Genomic DNA, 21853 nt, shown 5'->3' on the forward strand with positions numbered 1-21853 from the left:
TCTATCTCTCTCTCTCTATATATATGTATATATATCTCTCTTAGTGAGCTGGTCTTCAGACTTTCTATCTTATCTTACATGGGAGACTTCGCGTGGTTGAGATATGACATTGTAGAAGAACCTATAGTCTCTATCCTCACTTTCTCGTCTTTCATCTTCTGTCTTTCTATTCTTCTTCTCTTTCCTATCTCTTTCTTTCCCTTCTCATTTTCTTCGTTTGCTTACCTTTATTATTCTTACTCCCTTCCGTTCTCTCTCCTTATCTCTTTCTCTTTCTAAGCCCAGTCATCTATCACTATTGTATGAATTGTGTGCTAGTTCACTCAAGAGACTTCTTCCCGTTTTCCTTCTCCTTCTTTTTCCTCTTGCTTCTATCACTTTCTTTCTATTATATCTTGCTCGTCGGACCCCGTTGTTTCGATCTATCTAGCTTCATCCATCTAGCTATTCATCAGTGATCTCTCTATCTCCGATCTATCTTCAGTTTATCTATCTAACTATCTACCTGTCTATCTCCCTGCCTCTTAATCTATCTGTAGCCTGTCTGCCTCTGCGCCTATGTCTCCATCTGTCTGCCTATCTCTTTCCCTCTATCTAACTACCTTCAATCTGTCTATCTATCTTTCATCTGTCTAGACATCTCCCTCTCTTGCATCGATCTATGTTTCTCCTCCTCTTTCTCTCCGTACGTATGTTTCTATAGTGGCCCCCAGAAGCACTTGTTTCCGTTGCTCGTATACAACTTGAGAGAGAGAACCTCGAGCTTCCTGATCAAGACGCAGCGATTCATGTGCTTCAAGCCGTTCACATCTCTGTGCAAGAAGCTTCTAGGCGTTTCCTTTCTGAGCTACGGCGTCAAGTCTTTGTGACTCCTACATCTTTCTTAGAACTCTTAAGTACTCTATGTCAGACAGTAAAGACAAAGCAATATGAACTAACTTCCATAGGAGAAAGATTCGAGAAAGGGCTCGAGAAACTCGAAGATGCGGCTCGACAAGTGGAGACTATGCAACAACAGCTTCAAGAGTGGCAACCTGTCCTTCTCGCGACGTCTGAAGAGGTAAAGAAGAAAACACTTCCACAAAAGAGCGAAAGAGGAAAGAGGAGTGCTTTGAAAGGAAAAGAAGAAATGACTGGGAGTGTGAAGAAGAAACCTGTCGACTTCATGTTCATGCGTGTCAGTTAGATAGGGCCTGAGGTGGATAGAGAAGACAGGCGAGGGAGAGGGATGACCAAACAAAGGCAAAATGGAACGAACAGAAGAGAAAAGCAGTGATATGTGGAGCATCATAAAATAGCGGTCTATGTCTGTTTATGATCCGAAGAGACAGAGAAGACGAAGAAGAGGGAATGTTTAATACACCTTTAGACTATGCTTCAATAGGGGGAAAGGTTATCTATAGGTATCTTTTGAAGGTCTAATCTTTCCATGTACATTATCGTATGAGTAAATGAACGAAGGTGTGCTTTCTTTGGCACGGGCGTTGCTTGCCTTTCCTTCAAATCTCTCCACCTATCCTTTACTGTCTAGGCATAAGATAAGATTGCCCGGTAGACTTAGTGAACTGTATGACTGACGAGAGAGCTCTAGATCTCATCTGTACACATTTCTAGATGCTTTATCTACTCACTTCACATCCACATATATTTATATATGGGTATGTGTGCGAGTTGTATTCCAGGAAAAATTACAGGAGATACAAAACATCTTTCTTGACAGTTCCTATCTTATCTCAATGTATCCATGTTCACGAGATATCTATCTACTCATGATCAATACTCTCTATAGCCGTAAATGGATGTACAATCTTTCTCAAAGACAGTCTTTCAATACATCATCTTCCACGTCATGAATCAACCCTTCACAGGTTGTCTTTCCTTGAAAAGAAAAGAACGGTATAGCTTTGTCAGAGCTAAGATGACCTGTCTTCGAGAGACTTCTCTTAGATCTTCCCGATCTATGTTTATGTGTACGTACACCCGATCTTTCTCCAGGTCGAGCAGAAAATGGTTCAAATCCAAAGAGACCGCGCCCTAGCAGATGAGACGAAAGTTCGTGTAGCTCAAGAGGAAGCTGAAGCAAGTGAGAAGGCGGCTGAGACACAAGCGTTAAAAGATGACGCCCAGAGAGATTTAGATGAAGCTCTACCAGCTTTAGACCAGGCTGTCGAATGCTTGAAGAAACTTAAGGCAGAACATGTACGAGAAGTTAAAGCCCTCACAAAACCTCCTGCAGGAGTACTCTTAACGATGGAAGCTGTCTGTATTATGTTCCAGGTAATCAAAGGGGGAGGAACTCGAATGACTGAAGAGAGCTTTTCCTTCTTACAGGATATCTACCTCGTTTGCATGCATACATACATCCATCCAACATCTTTTTCATGAGGAATCTCTAGTCTCCATTTAAAGACTTTATATCTGTCGTTCATTCGTTCATATGTATGTATGTAGATGTGATCAGTGCGGGGTTCGACTGTCTTTGAGTCTTCGACGAAGAGAAGAGCTTTCGTTAGGGTGTGTTTGCCGGAGAAAGAGTGTGGGAAAAGAAGCGTTTTTCTCTTGGTTCGGGTCGTGAGTGAGAGAGACAGACATTAACAGTTTCCAGAGTAGAGATATCGCCGTGAACTGAGAATTTATATTTTACGACTATAGAAGATACAGAGAGAAGCTTATGAATCCAGGGGAGTTCATCTTCATGGTGAAGGAGCAGCGATTCGTTCCAAGGATAGGTCCTGTCATGTATGCGCATACAGGTTCTCTCATCTTAGTCATGCTAGATAGAGTAAGAGAAGCAGGGGATGTATCATTTGCATCTGCTCTTGGGCGGGCAGCTTCCATCAGTCTACCGACTGAAGAGACCCTTTGTTTGCGCCTGAGGTGACCCCTCGTAGGCTGTGAGGTTTCGTGTCGAGAAAGAGAAGTAGGCTTGGAAAAGAGATTCTAGAGAATGGATTGCTACTGATACTTTTTTCTCCTTCAAATTCTTTCGTAGGAGGCATATTAACGCGCGCTCTAAGAAAGAAGGGGGCTCTCTCGGAGAATTCTACAGACACAGACAAAACGTCATTACAAAGCGTGATGTCTGCCTATGTATGCACGGATCTCTGAATCTCTTCCCTCAGTTTCCCTTTACCAAACGTATGTGGTATATATCTAGCTAGGTATGAATTTATACATATATATATATATCCCCACATACAGCTCTGTTTGTATCTATATATATACATATCTATATATCCATAGATTTGTATAGATGTAGATACATATCTACATGTCTCTGTATATGTAAATATGTGTATGGTTCGAGGAGACAAGAACGGCAACAGGCATACGGCATGGTTTGTTGTTTTGCAAGAGAAGTAGTGACAAATCTTTTCTTTGATGTAGGTGGCTCCAGTTAAGAAGCCTGACCCCAATAAACCAGGGGGGAAGATAGAAGACTACTGGGAATCGGCGCAACACAAGCTCCTAAAAGATCCGAAGAAGCTTCTTGATGATCTAATGAATTATGATAAGGTACTTTGAATCTAAATGAAAAGAAGTGCTTTCTGATTCTTCTCTTACTGTCCGCTTTCAATAGAGAGTAAGTAACTCCATCTGTACAGTGGCTCCGGCCCCCTTTGGATCTCTTCATTCCCATTACCGGTGAACGTGTACGTATAGCTTCAGAAGGATGGGCAACTGACGAGGCTTTTGGACTTCGTGGTTTGAACTTTATCTCTTCTTCTCCTTTCACCCACTCAGGCTAGAAAAAAGCGAAAACAAAACGGACAGTAGTTCAGAGTGCACACGGCCTACCAAAGGGTTCTTTAGGAGTAACATGCGTTTTTTTCATAGCGAGAACAATCAGAATTGCATGGAAGACTCATGGCTTGAAAATTGACCGTTCGGCGGACTGGACAACTCCGGTGTATCCGTCTGTGCATCTAGGAGACGCCTGGCACTTGGAACCGAAATTCCCCCGCGGTTTCCACGCTTCCTCCTATCAACTCAATGAAAAACCAGGTCAATTTTCCTCGGCGGTGTAATAATAAGTGCACTCTAGGTGAACATTTCGGCTCACATGATTGATTGATCGTCATCGAGAAGACAAAGCCCACTGATTGGTTGAGGGTTGTCTTTCTCTTTTTTTCTCAGGAAAATATCCCTGAGGCAACTATTGCGAAGATAGCACCGTACATTGACAGGCAGGATTTCGATCCGGTAGCTATCAAGAAGGCGTCCGTGGCATGTGAGGCTATCTGCATGTGGGTGAGAGCGATGTTCAAGTACTACAATGTTGCTAAGACCGTCGAGCCGAAGAGAGCGAAACTCCGACAGGCTGAGGAGGAATTAATGATCACCACGCAAAACCTGAACGCTACGAAAGCTCGACTCCAGGAGGTTGAGAGTAAAATCGAGAAACTTGCAGAGGAATTCGCTATTTCCATGAAAAAGAAGGTATGGTGCCTTTTGTGGAGGAGCAGTGTCTGTCCTCTCTTCATGCCCTACTGTTGTTACTGGTATGTCTTCCTGTGGTCATTTGTAAGAAGACAACTCCGTATTGTCGTTATTCAATTTTGAAGAGACGTACATGCGTCGACAGAAACGGTGGTACCTATATGTGTGTCTCCTAACAGATTTGTGTTTGCATGAGAGTCTTGAAGCAAGATTGTCGGTTTTGCTTGAATACTGTTTGAACGCGGGGTGTACTTTCATGTCAGTGAAGCAGCGTTGAAGGAAAAGGCTGCTGCCATCCTGGTATCTCATCATGGCGTGAAGATATGTTGCTGACCCTATTCTTGCTCTGGGGTTCGTGGTTGTTATTTCATGTGTCGAAGCCTTGTAACACCACGCCTCTTCCTCCCTATTCCGGCGGCGGTCCTGTGTCGAGAAGACGGTACCCCCTAGAGAGGTGAACCCATTAGCAAGAAAAGTCTGGCCGCGATTGCTTGAACAATCTGAACTCTAAAGCTTTTAGCATTTCCCACACAAGAAGTCAGCGCGCGCGCACAGGGAGTGGACGGTGCGTGATAGTACAGTTTAAGCTACCTGTAAAGGGCGTGAAGGCACACAGAGCGGACGGCAAACCTCCTCCAAGATATTTTCAGTCTGTTGCGCTGCTCAAACTTTAGGAGCAATTAACTGCCGATATCAAGATGTGTCAAGTCAAAGTAAACCGAGCGCAGCCTCTCCTGGTGGGTCTTAGCGACGAGAAACAAAGATGGACAGAACAAGCGGAACTCTCGAAGCGCCTCTTTGCCCTTATTCCAGGTATACAATCACAGCATCATATAAGAAAAGGATAAGTGAAACTCGAAACGAACGGCATGTTGTGCCCGCGTCCTAAACAGTTCATAGAAAGGAGAGTGCCGAACTCCAGTGCCGTACAATGCCGTCCGGTCTCCACTGTGTAGTCTGCCACCTGCTAGCAAAGCTTTTGAAAACGCACGGCGGCTGGTGAACTCTCAAGAAGTTTTGCGGTCAGAATCGAGGGGAGGACTAGTCAGCCTTTTATTTCTTGCAGAGGCTTCGTGCTTCGTTCCGGGTAGCCGTCTACTCCGCTGCGTGACGGTTCAGACGACACTAACGTAACACTCATCATGCTTCGGACTGATGCGCGACATTTTGGCGTCAAAGATAATTTCGTATAGAAAGCTTTGAAAGGCGACTGTGATGACTTCTTGAGGGGCCACTCAGGTCAACCAGACGGATATTAGAGAGAAGCGCTTGTATTTGCGGCCTTTTGTATGCCACCGTGAATTGCAGTTCCTGGTCTGGGAAAGAACGTACACTCTTCTTGCCCAGTCATCCTACATCCATTGTATTCTTGGAGCTTCAGGAGTGATGGCGTAGGAGCAGAGGTGTGACTGAGACAGGGGCTCCTTGTAGTGTTGAAGGTGGGAAAGACGTTTTCTAACTTGAGTGCATCGACTTTGACGGCATGGCTATTTCCACTCTTGAGGGGCCACTCAGGTCAACCAGACGGATATTAGAGAGAAGCGCTTGTATTTGCGGCCTTTTGTATGCCACCGTGAATTGCAGTTCCTGGTCTGGGAAAGAACGTACACTCTTCTTGCCCAGTCATCCTACATCCATTGTATTCTTGGAGCTTCAGGAGTACACGCGGAAGATGTACGTAGCGTAGACATACACATATAGTAGACACGTAAACTCATACACACATACATACGTACTTCGCTACGGCAAGAGAAGTTGAAAATGTTAGACGTGCATTCAGCGGTGCGAGGCGTTTGGTCTGTACAACCCGTCATTGCCGCTGTTCTGTGTTCAGGGCACGCTATTGTTAGCGCGGGGATGATTGCCTATGGCGGGCCTTTCACCGCCGGATACAGGACAGAGCTTGAGGCCGCTTGGTTTGCGAAACTAAGGGAAGCCAACATTCCACATACCCCAGGATGCAATCTTAAGCAATTCCTAGGTAAAGAGAACGGCACCGCTCTCTTCCTGTCCGGACACCGCTCAGAATGAAAGACGCGTTTGTGGTTGCACTTTCGCTAAGATAGTGGCCCTACTATTGGCCTGGAACACCACAGTATGCAGCCGAGCACGGCAAATTAGAGGCTGACGAGCGCCACGGATGGCGTCGCCGTGTCGGACATTTTCCTGGTCGATAGTGTGTCTCTGGAGAGAACCCTCATCGCGAAAAACGAGTACAAACACTCCAGCAAATGGATTCATTAGCATTCAGAGAACAGGCGACAGCACTTGTCTACTTCTCCAGTTGCGTCTTGTCGTGCGAGAACGTGAACTCCGATGATTCCTCGATACATCCAAAGAGAGACTCAGCGCAGAAGACGCGGAAGAAGTTCAGCTAATTTTTTGTATTGAGAAGTTGGAGTGGCGGACCTAGATTCTCACGTTGTTTCTGCCTGCCCTCAGGCGAGCCAGTCAAGATACGGCAGTGGAACGTAGCAGGCCTTCCAAAAGATGAGCTGTCAGTAGAGAATGGCATCATCATTGACAGAAGTCGTAGATGGCCTCTCATGATTGATCCTCAGGTAAAAAACGCCGTTCGGCGTTAGTTCGGCCGCGTTAGAGCACGTTGAAGAGGAAAACATGAAGAGGCCGACCGGAGGGCCTGACAACCCCTGCGCTTGCCTGTGGCACTCCGAAGAATAGTCAACAGTGACTGCGCACTGGTGGTACTGCGCTAGCTTTCACCTTGGATGGCGGCTCGTCAGCTTCTCGGGCAGAGCCTACGCTCCGTTTCGAGAAAGCACAGCAACAACGCCTGCACCTCATGTAATGCAGGCGAACGCACCGGTATACAAAAAAGCCTCCCAGTGCGAGTTACGCCCTGTGTTAAAGGAAAGAGGAGAAATCCACGACGAGGGAGAGGGAGCAAAAGCTCCGAAAAAATAACTTTTCGTATAGAACCTGCTACTTGAAAACCCTCGGCAAACTCAATCAAACACCAGTGACAAGAGTTCGAATCAGTCTTCTCTTGAAGCACAATCCTGTCTGGCATACAAAGCAGCCCCTTGAAACTCGAGTATGTGCCGCACACAGTTAACGACGAGAATGTACTGTAGACACCTGTGTGTGGATGGTTTTCGTTGTTCCCTACTTTTTGAAGTTTCCGACGTGAAAATACAGGGCGCAACCCGGCAGTGCCAATCTATCTCTAAGGCAGCTGTATGTTTCACTCCCGGTACTGCCACGGGGTTTCTCGTCGATTTCTCATACCTTCAGACTCAGGCTAACAGATTCATCAAGAACATGGGGAAGGCAAGTGACCAGGGGTTTGAAGTCTGCAAGCTAACCGATGGGAACTTCATGAGGGAGGTGGAACTCGCAGTACAGTTCGGCAAATGGATTCTCATTGAGAACGTCACAGAAACTTTGGATCCAGCCCTTGAACCCATTCTCTTACAACAAAAAATCAAGGACAGCCAAGGTATACCGTGAACGACCGGACTGATTGGGCTGACGGCGACTGGAAAGTTGAGCGAACCTTGTAAAGCTTTGCTGGTGCACAGATGCGGGCCTATAAACCTGCATGAAAATGCTTACTGGATATATACACACTACAATAAGGACGTGACCACAGGCGCAAAGGCCTATCATCTTACCCCTGCTCTCACCCGACCAGTGTATGGACGAAATGCAGCATTTACATGTGGCAGAAGTTTCCTGCTATAGGTAGCCGGCGGTCCTCAGCCGTTGGTAAGCATGCTTTCCAACCCTGCGCAGCGATACTTTGACAAACGTAAACTTTACAGTCGCTTCACAAAGCGACTGTAAAGTTTACGTTTCGCTATCTCTTGGCAACTGTTCAAAAGACTTCAGTTGGTCGCTTTCGCTTCTTCTTTTCACCTCCTCACAATTCCTCGTTGGCCATCCCGAGGAAGCATCGAAGAGGCGACTGATGTCGGGATGGAACCTCGGGAAGCTTGGAATTTGTTGTGTGAAGGCTTCCGCGGCACCCAGTGCCAGAGCGAACATAGAAGTCTTTCTTCCTGACTACAGTTACAATAAATGTCCGACTGTCGCCGAGGGAGCTGTTAGTCTTCCTGGTGTCCCCTTCTTTCCGTACTCTTCGGTAGGCCCTATCTTCCCTACTACAGGTGACTGCTAGCTATGGTGCCTGCCGTGCCCGATTTTACTGAAGACAAAGAACACCCCCGGCAACACTGCAACTCTTCCTGGGCTCTCCAGCTGTGCGGACGTAGAAGCTGAGTTTTCTGCTGTCCTGCCTTTCCACTTGATGGTATTTGTCAGGATGGAGTGTGAGGCTTGGAGACAAAACAGTTCCTTGGGCACCTAATTTCAAGCTCTTCATGACGACGGCCAACCCGAATCCACGGTATCCCCCAGAGACGTTCGTCAAGCTGACTATTCTCAATTTCTGTATCACACCGGAAGGTGAGAATGCTGATGCGCACGACCCTGTCGAGCTGCAAATAGAGTGTGTGTAGGTTCGTGTAGTCCCTACTGCTTCGGGGATGACGTCTTTTTGACGCGCCGTACACTCCAAGCAAACTGCCGTGTATTTCTGACCTTAGGAGTAGTGGATGGTGCGCAGAAAGAGCAAGTTCTGAAACAAATCAGGTGGAACTTCTCGTAGTCAACGTCTCGGAGAATGAAGTAGTGTGCATGGCTGTTTACATGAAGCTTGAAAGCAGCCATTTACTTAGAAAATCTATAGTAAGGCGACTGTACAAGGCCTAAATGGTTTCAGCGTCTACTGCAATGGTTTCACCGAGGTCCGAAGGTTACACCAGCGTAGCGTCCATCCTAACACCTCATTCCCTTCTCGGTTCATATGACCTCCATGGACGAAGGGGTAGAGCCACGCAACTGCGCTGATTGCTTACTGCTTCCTCATGCCAATACAGGACTGGAAGAGCAAATGTTAGGGCTCGTGGTCTCACTTGAGGCACCCGATTTAGAGGAAAAGAAAAATGCATTGGTACTGAACAATGCCCGAATGAAGAAAGAGTTAAAGAACCTTGAAGACAAGATTCTACAGCTTCTCTCTCAGTCTCAAGGAAATATTCTGGAAGACGAGGTCTTGATCAATACTCTTGCGGCCTCTAAGCGGACAGCCGGGGAGATCAATCAAAAGGTGAAAGAAGCTGAGGTCACAGAGCAGGAAATAGATAAGGCACGGTAAGAGAAGAAAGAGGATCTAACTCTGCTTCAAAGGTCACATTCTTTATCTGTCTCATGAACAGTAGAAAGCATCCTTTGTTGCGGTCTCACATAAAATCATGTGTAACTGCGTGAGCACGTGTGTATGCTTCCTCGAGCTATGTGTACGGGTTCCCCTTAAGTATACATGAGTCTACTTAGATGGATGAGATGAATGAGGAAGTCAGGAAGACACGTGAGGTTTGCATGATATGAAATTAGTGACACTTGAGAAGGAAACAGTACCTTTGTTTGTATAAAGCAAACCAGGGAAGCTTTCGTTGCTTTTCTTTCTTCCGCCTAGAGTCCTATGTCTCTCACAAGTTGCTGCTCGTTCTCAATGGAAGAAAAGCACCGCTTCCCCTCAAGCTGCTTACGTATATCATATATGCTGCTACGCGCTCATGCACAGTTTGGTGCGTTAACACTTTCAGATAGTCTGCACTGCTAGCCGTTGCACCCCAACTTCTCCATGCCTCTCTTGCCTTCTATGGACCCACTTAGATACCTACGTGGACACATTCACTGAAGTGAACACCCCTCGGGAGAAGCTGCGCATCTCAGTATAAACTACGCTTGATACTACCTACTTCCCGACTGTCCTGACTCAGCCACTTAGGGGACCACCCCCCTCTTCAGCTTCTCAGCCATCCAGCACTCGAGAGATGAATTTCTTTTTCCCCTTTGCTCATCACTATTGCTCTTGTGTCCAGAGAGTGGTACAGGCCTGTCGCCTTCCGCTCGAGTTTGCTTTTCTTCTGCATTGTGGACCTTGCGAACATTGAGCCAATGTATCAATACTCTTTACAATGGTTTCAAGCTCTAGTCTCCATCGGGATTGATGAGGTCAGTCAAATAAAACGTCTCTGTCTTAGGTGTACAGAGCCTGCTGGCCTCCACGTGCATCTATACATATATATATAGATATATGTGTATCAGTTAGCTCAGTTTTCTCTGTCTTCACCCAATCAATGGGTTACGACTCGAGCTGCCTTCATCCCTGTTACACAGTTGACCTCGTGGCTGTGATAAGGTGTTTCCTAAGGCCAGGCATATCCTGTCCAGTCGTTATCTCCTAGCAGCCGGTGCCCTTCCCTCAAGTTATCTGTCCTTAGGAAAAACTCAACGTCCCATGGTCAGGCGTCGTAACTTCAGACTCGTGTGCACTCTGAGATTCTCCACTCCTGATCATCTCAGTCTCTATGCGACGATTGCATAAGTTCTAAGTCCTATGTCTACTTTGTGTCTGTACGACCTCCAGTCGCAATGGTTTACTTCATCAAAAGTGACAGCAGAGAGATACCTCCTGCACCAATCATATTTTTTTCATCTTAGGTTATACCTTGGCTCTTTGAACGCGTGAGTCTAAGGTGTAGGCATGGTCACACATTTCCAAGAAAGGCTGTTTCAGAAGTCACAATGTCTGGAAAGCCAAAGGAGACAGATGGCGTGACTAACGGGGATCTCTGTATATCTAGACTAAGCCATGTCTGGTGTTGCTATCTTGGAATGGTATGTCATATGTGAAGGTTCCTGCTACAAACGACAAGGCAGAGAGGCTACGTAATCTGAACGAGCACATCACATTCCTTGTTTACGAAAACGTCTCTCGATCTCTTTTTGAGCGTCATAAAATCCTTCTTTCTTTATCTCTTGCTCTAAAGGTACGCCTTATCTGTTTCTCTACCCATGTATCTACCTGTCTCTTCTTCTTCAAAATTTCAGATGAGACCCCAAGCTAAAAGAGAAGAGTTTTTCTCTCCTGACGGTGATCTTCTACTTCCTTCTGCATGTATCTATGTCTTATGTCACTCTCCCATCTTGGTCACTAGCAGTGGCTGCTCAGACCTTCTCTTGAGTCCAGCCGCGTTTGTTCTTTGTTCCGCCTGCCATTTCATAAGTATACATGAGGCCTGTTGAAGAATACAACTGAAATTTTTTATATACAACAGCCTAGAGAGAGGATCTTTTTCTCTAACGAGAACACCTGGCGAGTGCAGTCTCTCTTTTTCTGTAGATGCACATCAATGAAAAGGCCTACGCTCTTCTTCCCCCGTCTCTGGTGTCCGGGCACCTTTCCTGTGCCAGTCTATTTTTCTGGTTTCCTATATAGCAAACCATGTCGCTCTTCTTTTTCTCTGTCGAGGACTTCTTGTTAGCCGAAGACACCAGGAGAGCTAATTGTAATGTGTGAAGAACTTGACACACCAAGTAAAGTGCTACGTGGTGCCTAAAGAATGCTTTCTTTTGTTTTTCTTATGCGCTCGGCAGTTATGGTAGTAGTGACCTCTCTCTAGTGCAAAATCAGTAGAACCCCTTCACTCGTTTCTCCGTCCATACATGTAGATAGCTCCGGTGCCCAATATGTAGTTACCCTCGGTACCTGCCTAGCTTTGTTTCATTTCCTGAGAAGTTCTCTTTTCCAGTTTCGGGAGAGCGTCTTCTTATTTACATGAACGGCATGTTCTTCATCTGTCTACTCCTTCTATATGTCTGGATACTTGTGCCTACGATTAGGTTGTGCGTATGCATATATACAAGCCAAGTATGAAGACCCGCGTATCATATATCTATACGCCCTGTGTGGCGTTAGAAGGCCACTCATCTTTCAAAGATCTCTCTCCCGATGTACCTTATCTATTCCGCCGACATTCCGGCAAACACTATCAATATTCTCTAGTTACATAGCCCTTTTGACGCGACAGCTGTTCGCCGTCCAGTTTGCCTGTATTCATGCATGAAAGATACGCATAGCGATGGGTAATGATCAGATTGCAGTGACAGCTAGGGGGGAAGCATATGTCATCTGATCGTTTCTAGTTGTTTCGCGATGTCCCTCTTGTTCCATAGTTGTATTTTGATCTCTATGAATAGGAAAATAGAGCTGACTGCTTTCCCACACTCCACTCCATGTCCAGACGGCAGCAGGGGAGTATGTGTGTGAGCATAGAAAACTGTCGTCGTACACCTTCTCGCCTTCGACAGTTTGCGTACCTTCATTGCTCTATCTCTTCCTCTTCTTCATCTTCTCTCTGTCAGAAAGACGGAACTGGCATTTCCTTTGATTCTTCTCTCGTTGGCAGATCCAAGCGAAGAACCCTGTAGATCCACAAGAACTCAGATTTCTTCTTACGGGGCCGACAGGGGAGGTCAAGCCTGGTCCAGACAATCCAACAAGCTGGTTAACAGATAAGCAGTGGGAAGGCATTCGAGCTTTGTCAGAGCTTCCATCCTTTACCGGCCTTAGCGACTTCTTTCTGGACCATTCAGATGGATTCAAAGCTGTCTATGATGCTGTCGAGGCTCACGAAGAACCTTTCCCTGGACAGTGGAATGATCTCACAGGCATACAGGTATTCGAAGGCCTAATATGACTTGATCTCTCTTGCTCGTTCCCGCTGGTGGACGTATATCACTTCTTCAAACTTCCACACACACAAACTTTAATGGTTCTACCTTCTCATATAGTCCTCTCCCACAGCTCACGGCATCAATATTCTTTCATGACTACTACGGTTGTAGATTCCTCGAATTCCCATACTATGAACTACAATACATGCAAATTCACACGAGCTGGAAGATGCACGAGAGGGACGGGCAAAGTCCAGCCCTCTCCGAAGGATCTATTTGGGTATCTCTCCATGTTGGAACCAGAGGAAAGAAATAAAGTTCGATAGCTGTCGTTCAGTCGTGAAGCTCTAGGGGTCAGCACAGCAGATGGCATTTTTACATACGCCTATAGTAGTGGTAAATACTGAAGCTTGAAGATATCACTCCCTCCTCAGTGCTGGTGGCTGTGATGAACTCCAAAGAGGAGGAGGTCAAAGAACGGTCTCCTGCACCTGTAGTGTTTGACACGAAGGAACGATGTATACCTAACACTCTTTTTCAGTACGATTTTTTTCAACGCATCTCTCTGGAAGAACCACCTGTCACAGATAAGAAGTTACTTCACACACATCTTTGGCATAAAGCTCTACAAAGCCACTAACTGTAGGTAATACAGCCCACACAATGCATTTGATTCCCTTCCTTCTGTACTTCATTCATTCGTCATCTCCGCTCTCCCCTTGCTTTGTCACTGTTCTTTTTGGTTTGTTTATTTCTACAGAAGATGTGTGTTATACGAGTGATCCGAAGTGACAAGGTGATCGACGCAGCCGTGAACTACGTGGCGAATGAACTAGGACAACGCTTTGTCGAACCACCGAATTTCGACTTAGCTCGATCGTTTAAGGATTCGTCAAATGCCACACCCCTCATCTTTGTTCTCTCCCAGGGTTCTGACCCTGTCGCAGATCTCCTGTCTTTTGCAAAGGAAATGAATATGGGACGACGTCTTGAATCTATTGCCCTAGGTAAGACTCAGAGCTTACGTATAGTGGACTGCGGTCACACGCACATGGTGAACGGCCACAGGTGAGAGATGTAAGTTTTGAAAAGAACTGAGGTGTATACGCACGCCTGGTGTTACATCAGCAGTCACTAGGATGGTCGAGGTTCTCCCACCCTGGAAGCGAGAGCTAGTAGTAGCCATATGACCTGACTAAACCGGAGCGTAACGTGTAGGTAGGTATTTTCAGTTGGTTGGTGAAAAGCGTGCGGAGCAGACCCTTGTTTGTCTTTCATTATTAAGGGGAATGCTCGTCTTCAGAAAAAAGATCCTGAGGCGACAGTAGAAAAGTACAGCTACGTCTTCCACCTGCAGAGTGAATGAATGAATGAATGGACTCCGGGTGGACGCGTATCACCGCTGTGGTGGGCTTGTGAAGGAAGTTGCCTGTAGAAATGATGGATAGGAATAGACGGCAACGGTCCGAGAGTACTTCCGAACACTAAACTATACCATCGGGCATGGCAGGGCCCTGAATATCTTCTCTCTTTCCTTCTCAGGACAAGGACAAGGAGAAAAAGCAAAGAGAATGATTGAAGATGCATGCAGTCGAGGTGGCTGGGTGCTTCTTCAAAATTGTCACTTGGCTGCGTCTTGGATGGGCGAACTAGAGCGCATCTGCGACCGATTGAATCAGGAGGAGGTCCACCGAGACTTCAGGTGAGTAGAAGGCTGTAAAAAGAACAACTGCAGACCAGAATGTATTCCACATCTGTGTAAACTCAAAAAGAACCCTTAAACCCTTGGACGCGCCTTGAATTCACCGGCACACCCACTAGGATACAGTCGCAGTCCGAGGTGTCCCATCAAGGACACTCTCAAGAGGAAGCAACTTATCTTCTTACCGCAGCCATTTCAAAGTGAGATTTTTGGAGTCTGGTAGCTGAGCAATGATATTCGGGGTCGCTATGAAAGCATATCTCGAACTCATATAGGGTACCCTGGCTGCCGAGTGAAAAGGTTCCGCGTGCTGTATCTCTCTCTCGGCGCTTCTCTGCACCACAGAAAAAGCGGAATGTCTGTCTTCTTTTTCCACTGCAGACGGACCACATAGACCTGCTACTTGCACCAGCGCTAGGAAATCACGTACTGCGGGTCCTTCATGCAACTGTGCGCGTATGGAAGGGACGTCCGCAATCAGCACAAACTTGCAGACCCTAGAGAGACAGAGTGCTGTGGCGTCCTGATACTGACATTTACAATTGAATATCGGGGGGTGTGAACTTGGCGGTATTTACGGTGTACTACATACATATATAGCTACATATAAATCCTGGCGCCCATCTATCTTGATCCCGACACACACTCGAGTCATTTTGGGGGGGCTAAAGTGAACACAAGGTATGCACTACTTTTATTGCTGGTTACCTGGCTGTCTGTTCGTCCTTTGTGTGTTCGATTTCAAGCTGCCACCGAGGGTTTTCTTTTGGCTTCCTCTCCGGGAAGTGCCGACTGTGCGCGTCTTGTCCGTCAAGGCAGAAGGAAAAGGTCAGTGTATGATTGTCTCTAAGCTCTCTCGTTTGATATTTCAGGTTGTGGCTGAGCTCCATGCCTTCGCACGACTTCCCCGTGTCAGTCCTCCAGAACGGCGTGAAGATGACCAATGAACCGCCGAAAGGTCTTCGAGCCAACATGCTACGGCTTTACGCCTCGATCGATGACCATACCCTCGACAGCTCAAAAAAGCCCGAGGAATTTCGGAAGCTCATGTTTGCGTTCTGCTTCTTCCATGCTATTGTCCAGGTGAGAGACGCACAGGTAGATGGTCCCCACCTAATGTGAAAAAGACGAAGTGCCCGTGTCGCCGGGGGGCTTTATGCTGCGGAAAGGAGATGACGGACTCTGCTCAAAGCGGTGCTGGGAGGCCGGAGTCTTCCCTTCTTGTCCCGTGCATCCCCTGTCATGAGGCTTCCTAGGCTACTCACTGAAATCTCTGGTCTTCTACGTGGAGACGTATGTATGTATCAATATATACCCCCTGGAACGTCGTCTCGCTCCCGGTCCCAATAGCGTGAATGTAAGCTTCCGCGTCTGGTCTCTCAGGCAGATCGGTGTATGCAATTTGTTGGTGTCACTGTAAAAAAAAAATGACGGGTTGCAGGACAGGCGGAAGTTTGGACCAATCGGATGGAACATTCAGTACGAGTTCACAACAGAGGATCTTGTTGTCTGTCAAAGACAACTCAAGATCTTCCTTGACTCCTACGACGAGATACCCTACAAGGTATAATGCTGCTCCCACGCAGACATCCGAAAAAAGGTCTTCTACTAAACAAAAGCCCCTCTCAGTGCATAGTGGCGCGACTCGTCTCCTGAATACCAAGCGCAGCACGACGGAAGAAAGGTTTTTTTACACCATGTACAAGCTAGGGCTACCCACCAGTCATATTTGGAAATAGTTTTCCTCACCCCCGCTTGGGAGAAAAAGCCGTTTCATTGACCAGGGGAAAGTTTCAACGCCAGGGCTTCAGACAGTTGGCAAATCACAGATCGTGGTGTGTACAAGCGTTAGCTGCGCCTCCTCCTAGACCAGAGAGCAGCCTGTGCTGTTCTCTTTACGTCCCAAAGCAACACTAGCGACCATCGTGCGGCTGCGAATCAGCCAAACTCCCCTCCAGTCAATGTTCCTTGGGCTCTGGAGTTGCATACACGAGTTCGTAAACCTCTCCTAAACCTCGGGAACGCATGTGCACCGGTCGAGGACGGTGCTCTCCTGTGGAAACGAAGCACTCTTCAACGGGAGTCGCGGGGACCGTGTAATGGGGCTGAGGGTGGAAAGACAAAAGTCGTGTTTCGCTTTATTACTGCTGCACTCCCGTGATCCACTCTTCTCCGTTCCATCCCACGTTAGGAGACACTTCAATGTTCTCGCAAGCAAAAGGAAGGGACGAAAAGCTGTCTCTTTGTTAGCACTCCCGGTCTTGCCGTAGGGTGGGTTCACGCTGTACCAACTTACTCCGGACGTCTTCATAGGAACACTATTTCATTCATCGGCTGCCTTCTTCAGGTGCCGTTCCCTTCATTCCGCGTAGCGCAATCACTCGCTCTCGGCTCCCTCTCCTCCTCTCCCCCCTGCTGTCCGTTTCTCCAGAAGAACTTCTTCTAGTTGGTGCTGGTCCCTGTATGCAGGTGTTGGTGTTCCTGGGAGCAAAAATCAACTATGGTGGACGCGTCACGGACGATCACGACAAGCGCCTTATCGAATGCATTCTCAAGTCGTATCTCAACGAGCAGCTAATCGAAGAGGTGCGGCAGTGGATAACACTCCCATTGTTTCTCGAGGAAGTACCAGGTAGTTGCACTTGCTGTCGTAGACCACACATTTAGAAGCTTTTCTGCACCTGCGAGCAACTGAACATGTGGATTGTGGTAGTTTGTCGGGTCTTTTGAATGCGGTTGTTCGGCACAGGACGGTACCCTAGACAGGGGCTTGTGCCTTTTTTACAGTGAGTGCACTTGGTGACGGTTCGTAAAAGCGCCGCAAGCTTCATTCAGTAGAGCCGTGGTTGTACTGGCTGTTTTCCGTCAGGGCTCAGCGTACAAGTTTTCGGCCTCTGGCCTTTACTATTGCCCTGATGCAACAGACCAGGCAGGGTTCGTGAAGTACATTCAAAGTCTGCCTCTCAACCCTAGCCCGGAAGCGTTTGGATTACACGAAAACGCAAGCATCAATTTCGCACAGATCGAAGGAATGGTAAGCGCTCCTGCAATATCAGATTAGAGAGACGGGAGGCGGTTTCAGTAGTGTGCAAGCTTGGATAGCATCGCTCGTATACCCGGGAGTTCGAAATCGCGGGACGGTCCAGGAGAACAGGCGGGGACTCCTCCCCACCGAGAGAATTCCATGGCTGAAGCAGAAGCGCACCGCCCGGAACTGCAGGACAAACTGACGCTTGTACCGGTGGCTGGTGGCTGGAACGCGCACATTTCTCTTCCATAGGCCCGCTCCCTTTAGTCGTAAGAGTAGAACGAGAAGCCAGAAGCGTCACTGCGGGTATCAGGGAGAAGGGATTGCTAGGGTGCAGCTTCCCACCTCGCGAAGGTCTGTGCAAAACCGGGACTTTTTGATAGAAACGCGCGAGAGTCATAACTGCAGACCAGGCAGGTCAAGCGTTTGTAGCGTGCTCACTAGGACGGCACTAGTCCGAAACTGCGCTTCAGTGTGCTCGTCCGAACAGGCAGCTCAACAAATGTTCTTTCTGTGCACCCTGCTCTGGTATACTTGAGGCAGTCAACTCAGGAGCCCACTCTCTGTCTCGCAATTTCAGTCTCCTCAGGAATTTCACACAAGCTGTTCTGTGCACTCGGGCGAGGGTACCCTAGCCTCAGCCGATGTAGTTCTCGTGAGTATGGGAGATTCCTTCTTCAAATCAGACCTCTACCTCTACGGAAGGGAAAATGATTACTTGTGGCACTGTCCAGAACCTCTTGAATTCCATCCTGTCCATGGCACCTCGAAGCTCCGTGGGAGGCGGAAAGACTCGCGAACAAGTCATCGAGGAGACAGCGAGTCAGATTTTGGAGAAACTCGTCGAGGACTTCGATATTGAGGAGATTCAGAAAGCATATCCCACTCGCTACGAAGAGTCTATGAACACAGTGCTCACCCAAGAGGCCATCAGGTAACCCTCGGCGGCAGCTGGGAGCTGCACAGCTCCGCAGACCTCCGCCCACACGGGTGGTCATTGCTTGCTTCAGCCAAGTGCTGAAAACACAGAAAACACGGCCGGTCCCCCCAAAGGAGGGAAGTGCCTCGGGAGGTCCGTAGTGACAGAAGGGCTTCCTGATCACAATCCTTCAGAAGTACAAACAACTGTCGCACAGCATTTGCTACCCTATTCTGAGCTCGGTACGAAAGCAAAGCAAACGCCCGGCATGGGCCTGGCACACCAGCGGCAGTTTACCCATGCTTAACGAGGAGAGGTACAGAGAATAATGAGAAAGTGTGCCGCTTGAGACCACGCCCCCGTCGCCTGCACGCAGATATAACGGCCTGCTCCGGGTAATGAAGAAATCGATTGTACAGCTGAATATGGCCCTGAAAGGACGTATCGTAATGACCGAGGAGCTCGACAAGATTGCGGATGCTCTCTTCGACAATCAAGTGAGGACTGAGAAGTTGAAGATTCCACTAGCCAGCGATACACTGTCTCCTTCTTTGCCTTCTGCGGATAGTGGTAGAAAGCTTAAATCTCATCTTGGTGCTTCTTTTGGCCCATATCTGTGGCTGGCCGGATCCTAGGCAGGACGCCGATTCCGGTCATTGCCCTGGTAGTCTGGTCCGGTTTCGCCGGAGACGCCGTCGTGCTGTGAAACCCCACGGCTGCGATAGGCATCGGACCTCGGACCCCGCAAAGAACTTCAATATCATCAGAGACAGGGTTATACGTAGGCCTGCCTTGGGTACGTACCCTCCGTATAACAGTAGTGCATAACACCTCTATTCAGATGGTATTCCCTTTACGGAAAATTCTGTATTGAGATGTAGTTCTGTCGGGAAGTCTTCTGGCCCCTGCACGTGCTGGTCCTCCTTCTGTACGGATGGGTTTCTTTCTCTTTTTCTCAGGTGCCCAAGCTCTGGGCGGACAAAGGTTTTCTGTCCATGAAGTCTCTCAGCTCCTGGACTAAAGATCTGCATAATCGCATCTCTTTCATTCAAGCCTGGATTGACAGGGGAGTCCCGGTGTGTTTCTGGATGTCTGGACTGTTCTTTCCTCAGGTAGGCCCGGGTCTCCGGAGAGGGCCACTTCGAAGAAAGGAGTTTGACTGGAAAAAAATTCTGTCAGACATTCACCCTTAGTTTGTTAGCAGCATGTTAGCCAAATGAATTTCGCTGAAACGCTGCACCTGCCTAAGGGGCCGGCAATCTTTTTGTGGCCGATACGAGGACAGCACCGCTGTGACGGTGCAGCTCCTTCCGAGTGCGCCCTGAAGCTCGAGCGCTGGTCCCTCTTTTCCAGCGAAAACGAAGGGGTAATTGACAGTCTGTAAAAGCTCGGAGGGCATTTGGAATTACTTTAATATGACCAAATGACCGGACACGCTGTCTCTCCAGCGGCATTCCTTAGCCCAGCGGGTTCGGGGTGAAGGGGACGTATATTTTCCGAAGGTGCTGGATTATCAGCCTTCCAGGTCACGCGTGGCTCTCAACAAGTATATCAGATTCTGGGCTAGCGAGGAGTGGGACACGTGTGTGGCGCTTCTCGAACAGGAAGCATCCTTTTCTGTTTCCAGATAGTTAACTCGCTTGTGTGACGTTCCTGCAGGCCTTCCTAACCGGCGTACTACAAAACTACGCAAGGAAGTATGGAATTGCGGTGGACCGACTACTATTTGATTACAAGCTGATGGATAACCTGGACCCGACAACCTTAACCGAGCGTCCGCACGAAGGATGCTACGTTAATGGAATTTTTCTTGAAGGCAGTCGTTGGGACAAAGAACGTCATCTCCTGGTACCCAGAAAACTGTCACGAGCTTTGCTAATTCGCGTACAGCACGCCAACAACCTAGACACTGCATGAAAGACCACTATGCTGCTATGTGAAGTCCCAACTTTGACTCGAAAGCGCACCTCTGACTCGACTTTGTTGGGGAAGCCTCACTCGGTAGTCGTACAGCAGGTTTGCACTTGGACTGTGAGAGCTTACCTCGCCACCATCCTCTTCGACCGCTTGCAAGAAAGGCTTCCGAGCGGACGGGGAACCAGACTCGTCTTGGTTTTTTTCTGTCGGCAACGGCCTCGCAGCGTGGCGAACAGTACAGCACGAACACCGTGACGCCAGTCGCAGGAAGACGTCGAGGGGCTGGAAGTTTCCTGTAGTGCCCTGACCTGTATGTTTACCTGTATTGTGGGCTGCACATTTGAGGGACCTTCCGGAAGTTTCGCCTGTAGTATATTCTGGTACGATCGGGAGCCAGGTGAGTGCCATGGCTGGTCACTGTTTCAGGGAACGGTGTCTAGGAAAAGGGAAAGGGAGTGGCCCTGCTCACGCATGGGTTTTTTCCGAAATGCTTACGCTGGTGTGGGTATCCAGGCGCCTTCAAAGCCGAAAGTACTCTTCGAGGAGTTGCCAGTCTTGTGGTTATTGCCGACTCCCGATAGGATTCCTCCGACAACAGGAGTCTACAAGTGTCCAATTTACAAGGTCCCTAGCCGGAAGGGAACGTTGTCCACGACCGGGCATTCGACCAACTACGTTATAAGCGTTGAGTTGCCTACGGCTGACCCTGAGGCCGTCCCCATCAAGGCAGGTGTGGCAGGGATTTTGTCCGTGCAAGAGTGACGACGAACGGGAGGATTGATGGCCCACTTCATCGCCGCGCGACAAGCAAATGGTCTGGCATCTCTACTTTGTTCCGTCCAGATGACATCTTTCAGGTTGGCTGTAGCACGTTTGAATTATCACCGGCGTCTCGCGGGCGCTGCGCAACCGTGTCCCAGTTACCGGTCGGCTTTGTGGCTGTAGACGTGCACCGGGTAATGGAGTCGTACCGCGCACTCCGCCTCGCAGTTAGATGCTGCGCGCGTCCAGGCAATATTATTCGGCCTCGTTCATCAAGCCCAGTGCGGCCCGGGGTCAGCCGCAGTACAGCGACTGGAATGTGTACTGTTATCTGTTAGTGCGGTTGTCCCCATGCTTGTCCGTTGAAGTCTGAAACCCGTTTGCGTGTCGTGAGGTTGTCGGGTCGACCGGACACGTCACTTGGGCTGACCCACAGTTCCGTGGATGCTTGGTTGGTAGTAGCGCCTGTGACTTTCATGACGCGGGAGCTCTGGCGTTCCTTAAAACTCCTTGGGCAAGAGGTGGTGTATTTCATGGA

The 21853-nt window shown here is 48.2% G+C and overlaps 1 protein-coding gene across 1 annotated transcript; it reads left to right on the top strand.

The window, feature by feature from the left end:
• Positions 1 to 703: 703 nt before the first annotated feature.
• CSUI_006250 (dynein heavy chain axonemal protein) lies at positions 704 to 21605 on the top strand (the record flags this gene model as incomplete). Its single annotated transcript, XM_068066414.1, has 24 exons — positions 704 to 1060; positions 1996 to 2277; positions 3388 to 3516; positions 4138 to 4440; positions 5115 to 5253; positions 6275 to 6421; positions 6883 to 7001; positions 7696 to 7900; positions 8725 to 8868; positions 9342 to 9615; positions 10350 to 10482; positions 11166 to 11300; positions 12720 to 12989; positions 13748 to 13994; positions 14530 to 14689; positions 15562 to 15772; positions 16131 to 16253; positions 17159 to 17275; positions 17559 to 17723; positions 18404 to 18651; positions 19013 to 19133; positions 19596 to 19748; positions 20296 to 20484; positions 21067 to 21605. Coding segments are annotated over 24 exons (4620 nt in total), but the record flags the coding sequence as incomplete, so codon positions are not given.
• Between the last annotated feature and the right edge of the window lie 248 nt (positions 21606 to 21853).

This window comes from Cystoisospora suis (assembly GCF_002600585.1).
Source record: "Cystoisospora suis strain Wien I chromosome Unknown contig_3128, whole genome shotgun sequence".
NCBI classification, from domain to species: Eukaryota; Apicomplexa; class Conoidasida; order Eucoccidiorida; family Sarcocystidae; genus Cystoisospora; species Cystoisospora suis.